The following is a 20323-nucleotide window of genomic DNA, read 5'->3' as shown; positions in this document are numbered from 1 at the left end:
CGTCAATCCCACCTGGTAAGGATCCCACACCGCGCAGCAATATTCTAACAGAGGACGAACGAGTGTAGTGTAAGCTGTCTCTTTAGTGGACTTGTTGCATCTTCTAAGTGTCCTGCCAATGAAACGCAACCTTTGGCTCGCCTTCCCGACAATATTATCTATGTGGTCCTTCCAACTGAAGTTGTTTGTAATTTTAACACCCAGGTACTTAGTTGAATTGACAGCCTTGAGAATTGTACTATTTATCGAGTAATCGAATTCCAACGGATTTCGTTTGGAACTCATGTGGATCATCTCACACTTTTCGTTATTTAGCGTCAACTGCCACCTGACACACCATACAGCAATCTTTTCTAAATCGCTTTGCAGCTGATACTGGTCTTCGGATGACCTTACTAGACGGTAAATTACAGCATCATCTGCGAACAACCTAAGAGAACTGCTCAGATTGTCACCCAGGTCATTTATATAGATCAGGAACAGTAGAGGTCCCAGGACGCTTCCCTGGGGAACACCTGATATCACTTCAGTTTTACTCGATGATTTGCCGTCTATTACTACGAACTGCGACCTTCCTGACAGGAAATCACGAATCCAGTCGCACAATTGAGACGATACCCCATAGCTCCGCAGCTTGATTAGAAGTCGCTTGTGAGGAACGGTGTCAAAAGCTTTCCGGAAATCTAGAAATACGGAATCAACTTGAGATCCCCTGTCGATAGCGGCCATTACTTCGTGCGAATAAAGAGCTAGCTGCGTTGCACAAGAGCGATGTTTTCTGAAGCCATGCTGATTACGTGTCAATAGATCGTCCCCTTCGAGGTGATTCATAATGTTTGAATACAGTATATGCTCCAAAACCCTACTGCAAACCGACGTCAATGATATAGGTCTGTAGTTAAATGGATTACTCCTACTACCCTTTTTGAACACTGGTGCGACCTGCGCAATTTTCCAATCTGTAGGTACAGATCTATCGGTGAGCGAGCGGTTGTATATGAGTGCTAAGTAGGGAGCTATAGTATCAGCGTAATCTGAAAGGAACCTAATCGGTATACAATCTGGACCTGAAGACTTGCCCGTATCAAGCGATTTGAGTTGCTTCGCAACCCCTAAGGTATCTACTTCTAAGAAACTCATGCTAGCAGATGTTCGTGTTTCAAATTCTGGAATATTCCATTCGTCTTCCCTGGTGAAGGAATTTCGGAAAACTGCGTTCAATAACTCCGCTTTAGCGGCGCAGTCGTCGATAACAGTACCATCGGCACTGCGCAGCGAAGGTATTGACTGCGTCTTGCCGCTTGTGTACTTTACATACGACCAGAATTTCTTCGGATTTTCTACCAAATTTTGAGACAATGTTTCGTTGTGGAACCTATTAAAGGCATCTCGCATCGAAGTACGTGCCAAATTTCGCGCGTCTGTAAATTTTAGCCCATCTTCAGGATTTCGCGTTCTTCTGAACTTCGCATGCTTTTTCCGTTGCCTCTGCAACAGCGTTCGGACCTTTTTTGTGTACCACGGGGGATCCGTTCCATCTCTTACCAATTTATGAGGTATGAATATCTCAATTGCTGTTGCTACTATATCTTTGAATTTGAGCCACATCTCGTCTACATTCGCATAGTCAGTTCGGAAGGAATGGAAATTGTCTTTTAGGAAGGCTTCTAGTGGTACTTTATCCGCTTTTTTACATAAAATTATTTTGCGTTTGTTTCTGATGGATTTGGAAGAAATGGTATTGAGCCTAGCTACAATGACCTTGTGATCACTAATCCCTGTATCAGTCATGATGCTCTCTATCAGCTCTGGATTGTTTGTGGCCAAGAGGTCAAGTGTGTTTTCGCAACCATTTACAATTCGCGTGGGTTCGTGGACTAACTGCTCTAAATAATTTTCGGAGAATGCATTTAGGACAATCTCGGAAGACGTTTTGTGCCTACCACTGGTTTTGAACAAGTATTTTTGCCAACATACCGAGGGTAGGTTGAAGTCCCCACCAACTATAACCGTATGAGTGGGGTATTTATTTGTTACGAGACTCAAACTTTCTCTGAACTGTTCCGCAACTGTATCATCGGAGTCTGGGGGTCGGTAGAAGGAGCCAATTATTAACTTAATTCGGCTGTTAAGTATAACCTCCACCCACACCAATTCGCACAGAGTATCTACTTCGACTTCACTACAAGATAAACCACTACTGACAGACACCAACACTCCACCACCAATTCTGCCTAATCTATCTTTCCTGAACACCGTCTGAGACTTCGTAAAAATTTCTGCAGAACTTATTTCAGGCTTTAGCCAGCTTTCTGTACCTATAACGATATCAGCTTCTGTGCTTTCTATTAGCGCTTGAAGCTCAGGGACTTTTCCAGCGCAACTACAACAATTTACAACTATAATTCCGACTGTTCCTTGATCCAAGCACGTCCTGTAATTGCCAAGCACCCTTTGACATTGCAGCCCATCCCGCACTTTCCCGAGGCCTTCTAACCTAAAAAACCGCCCAGTCCACGCCACACAGCCTCCGCTACCCGTGTAGCCGCCAGCTGAGTGTAGTGAACTCCTGACCTATTCAGCGGAACCCGAAACCCCACCACCCTATGGCGCAAGTCAAGGAATCTGCAGCCAATACGGTCGCAAAACCGTCTGAGCCTCTGATTCAGACCCTCCACCCGGCTCTGCACCAAAGGTCCGCAGTCGGTTCTGTCAACGATGCTGCAGATGGTGAGCTCTGCCTTCATCTCGTAAGCAAGACCGGCAGCCTTCACCAAATCAGATATCTAAAAGAAAAAAAAAAGTCAGTGGTGAAACATTAGATGTGATGTCCCTCAAAGTTTGGAGCTTGGTCTTTTCCTCTTCATGACCTACATAAACAATTTGTCTGGTTCATTGGAGGACTTTTCAAAAAATTTGATGTTCTATGATTAGAATTGTATAATGAAAAATTGCCCAGATACATCCTTGCCACCCACAGAGAATAATGGGACAGGTCAAAATGAACTCACATTGGGTAAGGCTCTCTTTGTGAAGTTCTTATGTTTCCAGACGCACAATAAAATGAGGTAGCAACAGCACATGGATAAGTTAATGAATTTCAAGTTGCTGCCTCTCGTACATCGCCTGTCATTCATCAACATCTTTGCCTCTGTACTTCCGCCTCGACTGACATCTCTGCCCAAACTCTTTGCATTTACGTTTGTGTGCCTGTGTCTGTATATGTGTGTGTGTGTGTGTGTGTGTGTGTGTGTGTGTGTGTGTGTATACCTGTCCTTTTTCCCCCTAAGGTAAGTCTTTCTGCTCCCGGGATTCGAATGACTCCTTACCCTCTCCCTTAAAACCCACATCCTTTTGTCTTTCCCTCTCCTTCCCTCTTTCCTGATGAAGCAACCTTGGGTTGCGAAAGCTTGAAATTGGTGTGTGTGTTTGTGAGTTTTTTATTGTGTCTATCTACCAGTGCTTTCTCATTTGGTAAGTTACAGCATCTTTTTTTATATATATGCAATTACATAATAATATATTAAAAACAAAGAATCCAAGACTTACCAAGTGGGAAAGTGCCGGTAGACAGGCACAATAAAATAACACACAAACACACACAAATTTCAAGCTTTTGTGTGAGTGTTTGTGTGTTATTTTATTGTGCCTGTCTACCGGCACTTTCCCGCTTGGTAAGTCTTGGATTCTTTGTTTTTAATATATTTTTTCCCATGTGGAAGTTTCTTTCTATTTTATTTACATCATCAATTATATAATAAATATAATAGAATATAAAAAAACAATTTTAGAAGATACAGTATTATATACAAATGCAAATATTACAAGATACAATATTAATGTACAAATGCAATACTCTCCAGGGCAAAATTGAAGCTCAAGGAACATTCAGTGAACTGGTGAACAATAAAACTGCATTTTCTGACATGTTGGCAAGCAACCAAGAAGATGTCGATACTAAAAAACAAGTCTCCAGAGATAAAAATATGAAACCACAAATTTCAGTGGTATCTGTAGATGTAAGTACAGTACATGTTCCTTACTGAACTAATCAAACATGCTGTTGTCTTTTAAATTTTTGAATGAAAAAAACTTGTTGAAATATTATAGTGGAAGTAATATTTCTGGTAGGGTACAAAAAGTGACTGACTACTAAGGACTGGGAGTAGAAGCTTTAATTGTATCATTATGAGGGTTAAGGGAAACAACCAGGGTAGCCTCAAACTTCTAGTCCAGATGTTCTTTAATGCAGTTATTATTGCACATAAGCTGATCATATTGATGGATTCCTTTATGGAAAACAAATATACATAGACTGTTCACCAAATGGCATTACAGATGGCATCATAAGGCAATATCTAGAATGGTTGAGATTAGACTTGAATGGGTAACGAGTCATGCAAAGACAGCCTGACTGCTAATTGAAAATATTGACAGCCGGCCGAAGTGGCCGTGCGGTTCTAGGCGCTGCAGTCTGGAACTGTGAGACAGCTATGGTCGCAGGTTTGAATCCTGCCTCAGGCATGGATGTGTGTGATGTCCTTAGGTTAGTTATAAGTTCTAGGGGACTAATGACCTCAGAAGTTGAGTCCGATAGTGCTCAGAGCCATTTGAACCATTTTTTCTAAATATTGACAGGAAATATGAGGACTTCATTGTCATGTGATCAGCATGTGAAGTGGTTGTGTTGATTCAGAGGCACTCTGGCCTGGGATAAGACTGCTCTGAGTATAACTTTCTGAAAGTTTGGCTCTGTTGACATCCCTTGCCAAATTCTTCTGCTGATATTGACAGACTATTCTGTCATGGATAGGGTTGTAGGAGGTCCTACTGTCATATGTAATTTGTTACTGTGTACTAGGTGAAAGAACATTGAGAGCAATGGTCTGATAGAGCTCAAACAGGTGTTTTATGCTATGGGGTGCACACAGCTACTTATAAGCACTTGTACTCTCCTAAATAAAGTTTAGTTGAATAGACAGTAGTGTGGAATTTACACATCCAACTTCTTTTTCACATTTTAATTATGGACAAAATATTGCACATCTTAAGTTCACAAGTTAGGTAAATGGAGTTGGAAAAGTAGTTAAATAAGCTAAAATGGGATAAAGTAAGATTATAAAAAGTGCAACAGTAACAGACCCATCACAAATTAAATCAGGACATGGTTTCGTTACAGTAGATAGAGAAATAATTCAGACACAGACATAAAAAAAATTAAATACAGACATTGAAGAAATCTCAGACAATAAAGGAAGACTTATTTTAATAATAATAATAATAATTTAAAATTAATGTATCTCTTGTTGTAGATCATGTGGTCCAGTTGGGCACAAATGTGAATAATAATAAAATATTTTCCATTGTAATAATTCAAGCTTATCCACCAAAAAGTTCACATTCTGATAAAGAAGTAGAAGACAATATAGAGAATCATACAATTAATAAAAAATAAGCAAATTTTACTACAAAATGACAACAGAATGGTGAAGTGAGACAATAATTAAATAATATAAATGTGACATAAAGTCATGAGGAGGCTGGTGACCATTATTATAATAATCAGTAATCATTCAGACTGAATGGGTGACAAAGGAAAAAGTCAGACATCAGGCAAGGAATGACTTTATTTCTCATTGACGCATTTCAGAATTTATCCATTAAGTATCTACAAAAAAATCAGATACAAAAATTTTTATAAAACACATTGACAGAAAGCTATAGAACTGTGCTTGATTGAAATCACTTAGCACAAACTGTACTACACCTACCCAAGCATGATTGCTGTTGATATGGCATTTTAATGGAGAGTAGTGATCTATCCTTTTCATAATATTTTCACTATTTGTTTAAAGAAAATATGTTTTTCTGTCAATTCAAATAAGTTTGTTCACAGGCATCAGACACATGGTATAATAACGTCAGTCAATGCACCTCGGTGTACTGTACATTTTGTAGTGCCATTTGGTGGCAAAAATGTCTTCTTGCACTTTGCAGAACTTTGCCTGCCATCTGCAAGTGTTCGTCTCCCTTACAACGTGGAACACCATACCTGTGTGCAGCAACTGCACCTGGGTGGCTGCAGCACTGTGTGCCAAGTGTTTTCAGTCAAGTGGAGTTCTATAGCTGTCCATTACTGTGTTTATAAATTTTTTTGTATTATTTGATTTTTGTAGATATCTGATGGTGTACATATTCTAAAGTGAATCATGTGAGTAATAAAGTCGTTCCTTGCCTGATGCCCGACTTTTGCCTTTTTTATCCAGTCAGCCTGAATTCAGAACTACAGATTATTAAAATAATTAAATACTTATCCTTCAGTGGAAAATTTTAGGTATAATACTAGAAATAACTATAGAATTTGCCTGACTGTAATGTTTTTCTTGAATATATTATTTTGAGAGAAAATGTATATAACAAGACTTGAAGCATCCAAGTTGGATTAAAACTCAAACAATAAGTAAATTACTGGAATTTTAAATCTCTTAATCTATAGGTAGGTTACAGATCGTGAAAAGATAAATGGATAGACTGAAGGTAGATACACTATGTGAACAAAAGTATGCGCACTCCCCCAAAAACATACATTTTTCTTATTAGGTGCATTGTGCTGCCAGGTACTCCATATCAGCGACCTCAGTAGTCATTAGACATCGTGAGAGAGCAGAATTGGGCACTCTGCAGAACTCTATGGACTTCTAACGTGCTCAGGTGATTGGGTGACATTTGTTTCATACATCTGTAGGCGAGATTTCCACACTCCTAAACATCCATAGGTCCACTGTTTCTGATGTGATAGTGAAGATGTGATAGTGAAGTGGAAACATGAAGGGACACGTACAACACAAAAGCGTACAGGCCGACCTCATCTGTTGACTAACAGAACCGCAGACAGTTGAAGAGGGTCATAATGTGTAATAAGGAGACATCTATCCAGACCATCTTATAGGAATTCCAAACTGCATCAGGATCCACTCCAAGTACTATGACAGTTAGGTGGGAGGTGAGAAAACTTGGATTTCATGGTCAAGCGGCTGCTCATATGCCACACATCACGCCGGTAAATGTCAAACTACGCCTTGCTTGTTGTAAGGAGTGTAAACATTGGACGATTGACAGTGCAAAAACATTATGTGGAGCAGTTAATCACAGTAACAATGTGGTGATCCATTGGCAAGGTGTGGGTATGGAAAAAGCCTGGTGAACGTCCTCTGCCAGTGTGTGTAGGGCCAACATTAAAATACGGAGGTGGTGTTGGTGGTGTTATGGAGTGGTCGTGTTTTTCATGGAGGGGGCCTGCACCCCTTGTTGTTTTGCATGGCACTGTCATAGCACAGGCCTATATTGAGGTTTTAAGCACCTTCTTGCTTCCCACTGTTGAAGAGCAAATCGGGAATGGTGATTGCATCTTTCAATACGATTGAACACCTGTTCATGAAGCACGGCCTGTGGTGGAGTGGTTACACGACAATAACATCACTGTAATGGAATGGCCTGCACAGAGTCCTCACCTGAATCCTGTAGAACACTTTTGGGATGTATTGGAACACCTACTTCATGCCAGGCCTCACCAACCAACGTCAATACCTCTCCTCATTGCAGCACTCTGTGAAGAAATGAGCTGTCATTCCCCAAGAAATGTTCCAGCACCGGATTGAATATATGCCTGTGAGAGTGGAAAAGCTGTCGTCGAGGCTAAGGGTGAGCCAACACTGTATTGAATTCCAGCATTACTGATGGAGGGCACCAAAGAACTTGTAAGTTATTTTCAGCCAGGTGTCCAGATACTTTCGACCATATAGTGTATATTGGAAATTAGTGATGGGCAGACAGAAGATCATTTCTGTTTAGGTTAATACAGGGTTATCAGTACATTAACAAATTGAGTTAATGTTGGAGTGCATGTAATAATGAACAAGAAAACGGAAGTGGTGGTAAACTAGGGTAACCTGCATGGTGAATAAATTATGAAGCCATGACCCACCACAGTAATATGAGTGTGCACACTATCAGGCCAAAAATATCCAGACAACCCTATGTAGTGCAGAATTGACCACAGGTTGTCAAAAGAGATGAACCCACCAGTATGAAAGCAGCTGGGGAGTACTATGTTGTCAGTAGAGAAGCAGTAACAGGAGAATTTCAGAGTGGGCCAGTCAGGAGAGCTCGGTGACTTCGAATGTCACCCGAGTAACAAACACATCGGGGACATTTCAGCACTCATAAAACTCACTGAGTGGACAGCTGATGATGAGACTGTGAAGTAGAAATGCAGAGGAACGACTACAAAGACCAGGCAGACCTCATATACTGATGGACAGCGACTGTCGAGGCTAACTGACACAGTAACTTTACTCTTGGAATGTTGCATGCAGACTGTGTAACATAGTATTTTTCATTGCCAGTTGTGTTTCACAGTTTTGATAAGTTGTAGAAATGACATTACGTAACACCAGAAACAGCTATTTACTTTATTCCTTATGTGTATCTGAATTCACTCAAATGCCATTGTCAAGCAACCATCATACACAGGTCCTGGATACAGGAAAATTTCAGGTGAAAAGGATGTTTGAAAACTGTAGTAAAAATACAAGCAAAAATATTTACAGATTTTTGTTGACATATATAAAATGCAGTGTAACTGTTTCAATAAATATTACGGTCGACAAACGAGTAGTGAAATATGTACACAATACAAAGAATGTTGTAATACTGACAAAGCAATCCACTGACATCAGCTACACGCATTTGAGATATGAAAAGCATATATTAAATAAAATTGAAAATTATTTCATGTAAAGCAGATAAAGGCAGATATTTCAATGTCATGGAAGAGCTAGAATTTCTTTTACATTGTGCTGAAGAACCGAACTCAATTGTGATAGAAAAGCATGAACTAAAACACAAAAATATATTGAAAAATGTTGTGATGCCTTGTTACAAAGTTAATACCAGTCATGTGAGCTGGTTGACTGATACGAGGACGGTGACATGTAATCAGTCAGTTTGTCACGTGTCCCACAGACCATCTGAACATCGGTTCTTCTATGGGAATGATGCGGCTCAAGTCAGTTTACAAGATATGTATACATGATTTGTGTTAACATTAACGAACACATTATTTTTAGTCCTACTCTCGTAACTACAGCTGAGAACAACTTTTTTTTTTTATTTTGGCTGCATTTTCCAAACATGCTTTTCACTTCCTTGTTTTCATAAAGTGCACAATGGACTTTGATAGAAACTACTTGCACAATACAGATTAAATAAAACAGCAGTTTATGGTGTTACATAAAGCCATTTTCACAACAAAAATAGTGTCTGTACACAATGAAAGTGTATCCAAGACTGACTGAATACAACTCAGTGACTGTGACACTGGGACTGACTGCAACTTCATCCACAGCACATATTTCAAGGTGCACATAAGACTATTTTTACAAATTGATTAAGTATGGAGTTATTACATTTTCAGTAGTAACTTAAAAGACAGGAATATTAGTCAATACATATACAAGATTACATCAGACAGTTATTCCAATTTGTTTAACAATAAGTTGGATATTCTTCATATTGCGTAAAAAATAGATTCTATTGTATTAATGAAATTTTGAGTGTGCTTGTTCATCCACCAGATGTAGAAAAGCGTGCCAAAGATTTTCTGGAAACTCATGTTTTCTACATGAATTATTTTATTAACTAATGTGATGTTCCATTAAAATTATGTATTTCTTGGAACAGAAAAATTGGTGCTACAGTACTTTGACACTGGATTTTCAGAAAGGATTATATTGTAAAATTTGAACATTCCAGAAACCAGCAATGATTACTAAAGATAACATTTTAGTCACATAGTTTTTAGAAAAGCTAAGATGTTCTTACATACCCCTGTTCTAGGGGTAGCGTCTTTGATTCGTAATCAAAACGTCTTCGGTCTTGGGTTCGATCCCCGCCACTGCCTAAATTTTGATAAATAATCAGCATTGGCGGCCGAAGACTTCCGGCATAAGAAGTCAGCCTCATTCTGCCAACTGCCTTGTCAAAGAGGGCGGAGGAGCGGATAGAGGTTCAGGGCACTCTCTTGTCCTAGGGGTGGGAAATTGCCCCTAAAGGCGGAAGAATCAGCAATGATCAATGACATGAGGATGCAGAAGGCAATGGAAACCACTGCATTAAAGACACGTAACATGTATCCACAGGACATGTGGCCTGTAGAAGAAGTGTCATGATAATCTCTCCATTGGCAAAAGATTCCGGAATAGTCCCCCATTCGGATCTCCGGGAGGGGACTGCCAAGGGGGAGGTTACCATGAGAAAAAAATTGAATAATCAACGAAAGGGTAATGTTCTACGAGTCGAGGCGTGGAATGTCAGAAGCTTGAACGTGGTAGGGAAACTAGAAAATCTGAAAAGGGAAATGCAAAGGCTCAATCTAGATATAGTAGGGATCAGTGAAGTGAAGTGGAAGGAAGACGAGGATTTCTGGTCAGATGAGTAGCGGGTAATATCTTCAGCAGCAGAAAATGGTATAACAGGTGTAGGATTCGTTATGAATAGGAAGGTAGGGCAGAGGGTGTGTTACTGTGAACAGTTCAGTGACCGAGTTGTTCTAATCAGAATCGACAGCAGACCAACACCGACAACGATAGTTCAGGTATACATGCTGACGTCGCAAGCTGAAGATGAACAGATAGAGAAAGTGTATGAGGATATTGAAAGGGTAATGCAGTATGTAAAGGGGGACGAAAATCTAATAGTCATGGGTGCAGGAATGCAGTTGTAGGGGAAGAGGTAGAAGAAAAGGTTACAGGAGAATATGAGCTTGGGACAAGGAATGAAAGAGGAGAAAGACTAATTGAGTTCTGTAACAAGTTTCAGCTAGTAATAGCGAATACCCTGTTCAAGAATCACAAGAGCAGGAGGTATACTTGGAAAAGGCCGGGAGATACGGGAAGATTTCAATTAGATTACATCATGGTCAGACAGAGATTCCAAAATCAGATACTGGATTGTAAGGCATACCCAGGAGCAGATATAGACTCAGATAGTAGTGATGAAGAGTAGGCTGAAGTTCAAGACATTAGTCAGGAAGAATCAATACGCTAAGAAGTGGGATACGGAAGTTCTAAGGAATGACGAGATACGTTTGAAGTTCTCTAATGCTATAGATAGAGCAATAAGGAATAGCGCAGTAGGCAACACAGTTGAAGAGGAATGGACATCTCTAAAAAGGGCCATCACAGGAGTTGGGAAGGAAAACATAGGTACAAAGAAGGTAGCTGCGAAGAAACCATGGGTAACAGAAGAAATACTTCAGTTGATTGATGAAAGGAGGAAGTACAAACATGTTCTGGGAAAATCAGGAATACAGAAATACAAGTCGGTGAGGAATGAAATAAATAGGAAGTGCAGGGAAGCTAAGACGAAATGGCTGCAGGAAAAATGTGAAGACATCGAAAAAGATATGATTGTCGGAAGGACAGACTCAGCATACAGGAAAGTCAAAACAACCTTTGGTGACATTAAAAGCAACGGTGGTAACATTGAGAGTGCAACGGGAATTCCACTGTTAAATGCAGAGGAGAGAGCAGATAGGTGGAAAGAATACATTGAAAGCCTCTATGAGGGTGAAGATTTGTCTGATGTGATAGAAGAAGAAACAGGAATCGATTTAGAAGAGATAGGGGATCCAGTATTAGAATCGGAATTTAAAAGAGCTTTGGAGGACTTACAGTCAAATAAGGCAGAAGGGATAGATAACATTCCATCAGAATTTCTAAAATCATTAGGGGAAGTGGCAACAAAACGACTATTCACGTTGGTGTGTAGAATATATGAGTCTGGCGACATACCATCTGACTTTGGAAAAGCATCATCCACACAATTCCGAAGACGGCAAGAGCTGACAAGTGTGAGAATTATTGCACAATCAGCTTAACAGCTCAGCTCATGCATCAAAGCTGCTTACAAGAATAATATACAGAAGAATGGAAAAGAAAATTGAGAATGCGCTAGGTGACAATCAGTTTGGCTTTAGGAAAAGTAAAGGCACGAGAGAGGCAATTCTGATGTTACGGCTAATAATGGAAGCAAGGCTAAAGAAAAATCAAGACACGTTCATAGGATTTGTCGACCTGGAAAAAGTGTTCGACAATATAAAATGGTGCAAGCTGTTTAAGATTCTGAAAAAAGTAGAGGTACGCTATAGGGAGAGATGGGTCATATACAATATGTACAACAACCAAGAGGGAGTAATAAGAGTGGACGATCAAGAACGAAGTGCTCGTATTAAGAAGGGAGTAAGAAAAGGCTGTAGCCTTTCGCCCCTACTCTTCAATCTGTACATCGAGGAAGCAATGATGGAAATAAAAGAAAGGTTCAGGAGTGGAATTAAAATACAAGGTGATAGGATATCAATGATACGATTCGCTGATGACATTGCTATCCTGAGTGAAAGTGAAGAAGAATTAAATAATCTGCTGAACGGAATGAACAGTCTAATGAGTACACAGTATGGTTTGAGAGTAAATCGGAGAAAGACGAAGGTAATGAGAAGTAGTAGAAATGAGAACAGCGAGAAACTTAACATCAGGATTGATGGTCACTAAGTCAATGAAGTTAAGGAAGTCTGCTGCCTAGGCAGTAAAATAACCAATGACGGACGGAGCAAGGAGGACATCAAAAGCAGACTCGCTATGGCAAAAAAGGCATTTCTGGCCAAGAGAAGTCTACTAATATCAAATACCGGCCTTAATTTGAGGAAGAAATTTCTGAGGATGTACGTCTTGAGTACAGCATTGTATGGTAGTGATACATGGACTGTGGGAAAACCGGAACAGAAGAGAATCGAAGCATTTGAGATGTGGTGCTATAGACGAATGTTGAAAATTAGGTGGACTGATAAGGTAAAGAATGAGGAGGTTCTATGCAGAATCAGAGAGGAAAGGAATATGTGGAAAACACTGATAAGGAGAAGGGACAGGATGATAGGACATCTGCTAAGACATGAGGGAATGACTTCCATGGTAATAGAGGGAGCTGTAGAGGGCAAAAACTGTAGAGGAAGACAGAGATTGGAATACGTCAAGCAAATAATTGAGGATGTAGGTTGCAAGTGCTACTCTGAGATGAAGAGATTAGCAAAGGAAAGGAATTCGTGGTGGGCCGCATCAAACCAGTCAGTAGACTGATGACAAAAAAAAAAAATGTTCTTTAGAATGAAGAAAATGAGATTTCTCAATAAGGGCTTGTTCAATCCTTGCCATTCAGAACTGCTTTTATACTGGATTGCAAAGGTGGGCCAACAAGCTATAAGTATATGACCATAACGTTTGGGCTCATCTGTGTATGCCTGAGAGCTTTCTAATAAAACATGGTGCTTTCTTTTAGCAATATTAGGAAAAGGAGATTTACTACTCACCATATAGTGCAGAGATGCTGAGTCACAGGTAGGCACAACAAAAAGACTGTCACAAATAAGCTTTTGGCCAACAAGGCCTTTGTCAAAAATAGACACACACACACACACACACACACACACACACACACACACACACACACACACACGACCACAGTCTCTGGCAGCTGGTTTATTTTTGACAAAGCCCTTCTTGGCCGAAAGCTTATTTTGTAACAGTCTTTTTGTTGTGCCTATCTCTGACTCAGCATCTCTGCTATGTGGTAAGTAGCAACTATCCTTTTCATAATAGTGTTACTTTCCATCCCGGATTTTCCATTGTGTGATTGGTCCTTACTTTTATTTATTTATTTGCAACAGATGTTTAATCATTTTTCTGTTTAGCAAAACTGACAAAAAGCAGATTTAAGAGTACCTGACGGCTCAACACAAAAGTTGTGTCTCAAGTACAGATAGGACAAAGTTCAAAACCATCATACAATATGCGTTAGATGAGTATGTGCCAAGCAGGATCATAAGAGATGGAAAAGAGCCACTGTGGTACAACAACCGAGTTAGAAAACTGCTGTGGAAGCAAAGGGAACTTCACAGCAAACATAAACATAGCCAAAGCCTTGCAGACAAACAAAAATTACGCGAAGGAAAATGTAGTGTGAGGAGGGCTATGCGAAAGGTGTTCACTGATTTCGAAAGTAAAGTTCTATGTACTGACTTCGCAGAAAATCCTAAGAAATTTTGGTCTTATGTCAAAACAGTAGGTGGATCAAAACAAAATGTCCAGACACTCTGTGACCAAAATGGTACTGAAACAGAGGATGACAGGCTAAAGGCCGAAATACTAAATGTCTTTCCAAAGCTGTTTCACAGAGAGAGACTGCACTGTAGTTCCTACTCTATATTGTTGTACAGATGACAAGTTGGTAGATATCGAATTAGATGAAAGACGAATAGAGAAACAATTAAAATTGCTCAAAAGAGGAAAGGCCGCTGGACCTGATGGGATACCAGTTCGATTTAACACAGAGTACGCGAAGTAACTTGCCCCCCTTCTTGCAGTGGTGTACCGTAGGTCTCTAGAAGAGCGAAGCGTTCCAGAGCATTGGAAAAGGGCACAGGTCATCCCCGTTTTCAAGAAGGGACGTCGAACAGATGTGCAGAACTATAGACCTATATCTCTAACGTAGAATTTTGGAACACGTATTATGTTCGAGTATAATGACTTTTCTGAAGACTAGAAATCTACTCTGTAAGAATCAGCATGTGTTTCGAAAAAGACGGTCGTGTGAAACCCAGCTCGCGCTATTCGTCCACGAGACTCATTGGGCTTTAGACACGGGTTCACAGGTAGATGCTGTGTTTCTTGACTTCCGTAAGGCATTTGATACAGTTCCCCACAGTCATTTAATGAACAAAGTAAGAGCATATGGACTATCAGACCAATTGTGTGATTGGGTTGAAGAGTTCCTAGATAACAGAACGCAGCATGTCATTCTCAATGGAGAGAAGTCTTCCGAAGTAAGAGTGATTTCAGGTGTGCCGCAGGGGAGTGTTGTAGGACCGTTGTTATTCACAATATACATAAATGACCTTGTGGATGACATCGGAAGTTCACTGAGGCTTTTTGCAGATGATGCTGTGGTGTATCAAGAGGTTGTAACAATGGAAAATTGTACTGAAATGCAGGAGGATCTGCAGCGAATTGATGCATGGTGCAGGGAATGGCAACTGAATCTCAATGTAGACAAGTGTAATGTGATGCGAATACATAGAAAGATAGATCCCTTATCATTTAGCTACAAAATAGCAGGTCAGCAACTGGAAGCAGTTAATTCCATAAATTATCTGGGAGTACGCATTAGGAGTGATTTAAAATGGAATGATCATATAAAGTTAATCGTTGGTAAAGTAGATGCCAGACTGAGATTCATTGGAAGAATCCTAAGGAAATGCAATCTGAAAACAAAGGAAGTAGGTTACAGTATGCTTGTTCACCCAGTGCTTGAATATTGCTCAGCAGTGTGGGATCTGTACCAGATAGGGTTGATAGAAGAGTATAGAGAGTGTGAGGGATGCACTTCACATTGACTTCTGCAAGATATTCAGTAACAACATTTGCAATAAGTGGCTGTGCATTATCATGGTGTAGCATCCGTCCTGCTTAGTGGGTTTGTGATCTTTTGCGCCTGACATGGACTCGCAAACTTTTTAGGACATCCCTGTAGTGTTGTCCATTTACTGATGTGTGTGTTGGTAGAACATTCAGATAAACCATTTCATGAACATCAAAAAATGAGAGGACCATAACTTTCTCATCAGAAACAAGCTCTTTTTTCTTTTTTGGGGGTTGATGTTGAAGGAGATTTCCCGACCGAGTTTTGCTGTTTGCTCACAGGATCAAAATGATACAGCCAAGTTTCATCAGCAGTGATTGCCTTTGAAAGAAACTATGAATCTTCTTCTGACATCAATTTCAACTGCATGAAGACCTGCACATGAATGTCCTGTTGTTTGGGAATCAACAGTTTTGGAACCCGCCATGCACAAGTTTCTCTCATTAGTAAATTTTCTGCCATTGACATGTGTCTAGCACCAAATTAAATTTTCAGTATTTTAGAATGTGTTTGCCAGATTATTCATTGTTCTTCTCTCACAAGGACAGCAGAAGTGTTAAAGTCCTCTACTGTAAGAGAAGTATTGGGTGCACATTTTTTGAAACTGTTTGTCACCTTTAATGCAATTCAAAGCATCTTCAAGCTGCACTGTAGGGATGAACAGACTCTCCGCAGGCCTCCTGTAACATTGCATAGGTTTCAGCTGAAGATTTGTTTAAACAAAAGCAGAATATCAAAGCCACATGTTGTTCATTGCCCATAACCTCCATTGTTGCAGTATGTGAGACAGAACGTAGCTCAGCCTGCTTGCCTCTCACAGGCATGCCAACAATGAAATTAGTATGTGTGTTTGTTACACATTAAGCTAATAGAATATCACAAGATTAAATTAGTGCGAGAACATATGACAGTAAACTTTGTTGAACAGGCCTTGTACTATATATGCAACAAAGAGTAGGAAAGAAAAAAAAGTATATGGGGTATAATGCTATAGCAAGTGGAACCATCCCACATTGCTACATTTCAATTCCTCGATCAAATTTTCAGATTCTTAGACTGGGAAAAGAAAGGAGAATTACGTTTCAATTCAGCATCTCTGAATTACTTTCACTTTGCTGCTGGCATGTAATATTGCTTCTAGTCAATCTAAACTTTCATTGGAATGGCAGGACTTATTATTAATAGAAGTTTGGCCGTAGGCTTGAAAGTCAATTATACTATAATTTACAACAAATGTCTGCTTGTGTATGTGCGGATGGATATGTGTGTGTGTGTGCGCGAGTGTATACCTGTCCTTTTTTCCCCCTAGGGTAAGTCTTTCCGCTCCCGGGATTGGAATGACTCCTTACCCTCTCCCTTAAAACCCACATCGTTTCGTCTTTCCCTCTCCTTCCCTCTTTCCTGAAGAAGCAACCGTCGGTTGCGAAAGCTAGAAATTTTGTGTGTGTGTTTGTGTGTTATTTTATTGTGCCTGTCTACCGGCGCTTTCCTGCTTGGTAAGTCTTGGAATCTTTGTTTTTAATATATTTTTCCCATGTGGAAGTTTCTTTCTTTTTTATATACTATAATTTATATTTTATTTAACCAACACATCAATAAGAAAATAGTATGAACTAGCAATGAATCATGAAGCAGCTCGTGGGCATTTGTATAAGTCAACTGAAGATGACAAGGAAATTAACAGGAAAAGAAATATGTAAAAGGGTAAAACTGACATGGAGTTCTTTTGATAAACCATGGATATATATCAAAAAGAAGATTAGAATGTGGCTGAAACAGAAAGTTTACACACACTGTGTGTTATCATTGTTCGTTTTTGGCAGGGACAAATGGACTCTTTAAGCAGAGTCATTCTAAAACTGAGAATTGTTCAGTGAAAAATGGAAGGATGGCTTAGGGAATTACTAAGAGATGCACCAGGGAGGAGCTTGAAGTGAAAGACGTAATTATTAGTGAAATGAAAATGAAGACAGATCAGGTGATTTTCTGTGGTTCAAGAAAGTACTTCGGTGGTTTCCAAGAGATAAGGTAATCCTGAGATGATAACCTAATAGAAAGTGAGTGTATGACAATAACAAACATGTAGGATTAACATAGATGACCATATAGATGAGACATTAGTCCATGGAGAATCTAATATTATCCATTACAGATGCAACGTGATTGTTGCCAAGTTTTAACTGTAGTAATTGGCAGCATTGAACCATACTTCTGTCCTACACACAGCTCTGCAACTTGTTTTGAGAGACAATACTCTCATCAGCTGCTTGTTTAATTTAGCTCATGATGTTAAAACACTAAAAATATCTGTCAACAATAATCATTATGGCATTCATAGCATGAAGTAGAATAAAAACTTCATCTTAGATTAAAAACGTTGACATCTGTCAGCACTTGTCCCATCTCACAGCCTGCACTACACTGGGCCGTATTTGACACAACATCAACCCACTGCTCTACTGTGGGCTCCAAGAGTGTCAAGTCAACACTTCTGCAGAGCCTTCAGGAGCTAAACTTTTCAAACCTGGTGATGAGAGCATTGTCTCTTGAATTGCTGTGTTTAGGACAGAAATACAGTTGAATGCCACCTTTTATTACTGTTCATGGAGAAGTCTGGAAGGAGAACTTTATCTTGCAGTTGATGTCAAGCATTTTCTGATATTGCTAATCATGATAATGTTACCGATGAGCAGTTGGTTTGCTTAAAATTGGTTGTAACTTTCCTGATTTTGAAGGTCTGAAGTTTTCATCATGCTTATAACACAAAATATATAGAGTGAAGGTAAGAATGACATATATTATACTCGAATATCAAAAGATTGTAAACTTAATTTCAGTGATATTCTGTAGAACAACTGAATGTAACTAAAATACTATACACTCTAGATGTTGTGTTTTTTCATCAGTAAAACTGATTTTGATGTATAAAATTGTATATGGCTCACACTCAGTTACTGCTCATAGCCTGAGAAGCCCAAAACTGTCATTGGATTTGTCTTTTGTTTGTATTCTATAAACAATCTGCATTCATCAAAAAGGGTGTCATATATTGTCATCAGTAGATTCAGGGTTTATTTACATTTTATTTCATTTGCTAATACTGGTACTTCTTTCTTCCTTTTTCATTTTTTTTTTGCAGAGCGTATCTCCTGATGATGAAATTGGGGCAGAAGAATCAAATGAAAATACAGAAATGATTGCCAAAGGAAAACTTAAAAATACTCTTTACAGGGATTATTTTACAGCTGGCTCAAGTTATTTATTAATATCCACAATGGCCCTATTTCTTATATTAGGCCAAATAGCATCAAGTGGCTCAGATTATTGGATAACTTATTGGTAATTCTGTTTGACATAAAGTTTCAATGAGTAAATGGCTGCAAGCAGATTGAATACTAGAAATTACTGATCCAGTCAGCCATCATTTCCACACAAACTGCATTAATAATTAAGTGTAGTTAAACTGCTTTAAACTATTTGTGGTTACTTAGCCTAACTTTTAAAAAGCCTATAGCAAAATCAGTACTGAAACTGATACTTCTCAATATCTGCTGCTTCCTCAGTTATACTTGCTTATCTTGTTATGTTTTCTTATTATTTATAGAGTACACAGATATTTATCAAAAATAACAGCCAACTGCAGGCTGTTACAACAGAGGTCTGTGTACAGTCATTATTATTATTACTTGTCATACAGCCATCATGAATCTTCAATCTTTCTCTCAACTAACTAACTTGACTAAAGGCCGAAATACTAAATGTCTTTTTCCAAAGCTGTTTCACAGAGGAAGACTGCACTGTAGTTCCTTCTCTAGATTGTCACACAGATGACAAAATGGTAGATATCGAAATAGATGACAGAGGGATAGAGAAACAATTAAAATCGCTCAAAAGAGGAAAGGCCACTGGACCTGATGGGATACCAGTTCGATTTTACTCAGAGTACGCGAAGGAACTTGGCCCCCTTCTTGCAGCAGTGTACCGTAGGTCTCTAGAAGAGCGTAGCGTTCCAAAGGATTAGAAAAGAGCACAGGTCAATCCCTGTTTTCAAGAAGCGATGTTGAACAGATGTGCAGAACTATAGACCTATATCTCTAACGTCAATCAGTTGTAGAATTTTGGAACACGTATTATGTTAGAGTATAGTGACTTTTCTGGAGACTAGAAATCTACTCTGTAGGAATCAGCATGGGTTTAGAAAAAGACAGTTGTATGAAACCCAGCTCGCGCTATTCGTCCACAAGACTCAGAGGGCCATAGACACGAGTTCCCAGGTAGATGCTGTGTTTCTTGGCTTCCGCAAGGCATTCGATACAGTTCCCCACAGTCGTTTAATGCACAAAGTAAGAGCATATGGACTATCAGACCAATTATGTGATTGGATTGATGAGTTCCTAGATAACAGAACACAGCATGTCATTCTCAATGGAGAGAAGTCTTCTGAAGTAAGAGTGATTTCAGGTGTGCCGCAGGGGAGTGTTATAGGACCGTTGCTATTCACAATATACAGAAATGACCTTGTGGATGACATCGGGAGTTCACTGAGGCTTTTTGCAGATGATGCTGTGGTATATCGAGAGATTGTAAAAATGGAAAATTGTACTGAAATGCAGGAGGCTCTGCAGATAATCGATGCATGGTGCAAGGAACGACAATTGAATCTTAATGTAGAAAAGTGTAATGTGCTGCGAATACATAGAAAGATAGATCCCTTATCATTTAGCTACAAAATAGCAGGTCAGCAACTGGAAGCAGTTAATTCCATAAATTATGTAGGAGTACGCATTAGGAGTGA

At 39.4% G+C, this 20323-nt stretch overlaps 1 protein-coding gene across 1 annotated transcript in view; it reads left to right on the top strand.

Moving 5' to 3' along the window:
- LOC126335571 (ATP-binding cassette sub-family C member 4-like) overlaps positions 1-20323 on the top strand; it is a 309710-nt gene that overhangs the window by 201060 nt on the left and 88327 nt on the right. Inside the window, exons 13-14 of the mRNA XM_049999000.1 lie at positions 3864-4019; positions 18668-18867. Of these exons, the coding sequence (XP_049854957.1) occupies positions 3864-4019; positions 18668-18867 (356 nt within the window). The remainder of the gene's footprint in view (positions 1-3863; positions 4020-18667; positions 18868-20323) is intronic.

The sequence above is a fragment of the Schistocerca gregaria genome, chromosome 2 (genome assembly GCF_023897955.1).
Source record: "Schistocerca gregaria isolate iqSchGreg1 chromosome 2, iqSchGreg1.2, whole genome shotgun sequence".
Lineage (NCBI taxonomy): Eukaryota > Metazoa > Arthropoda > Insecta > Orthoptera > Acrididae > Schistocerca > Schistocerca gregaria.
The sequence above is the reverse complement of the archived record's forward strand: the minus strand, read 5'-3'. Positions and strand labels throughout refer to the sequence as shown.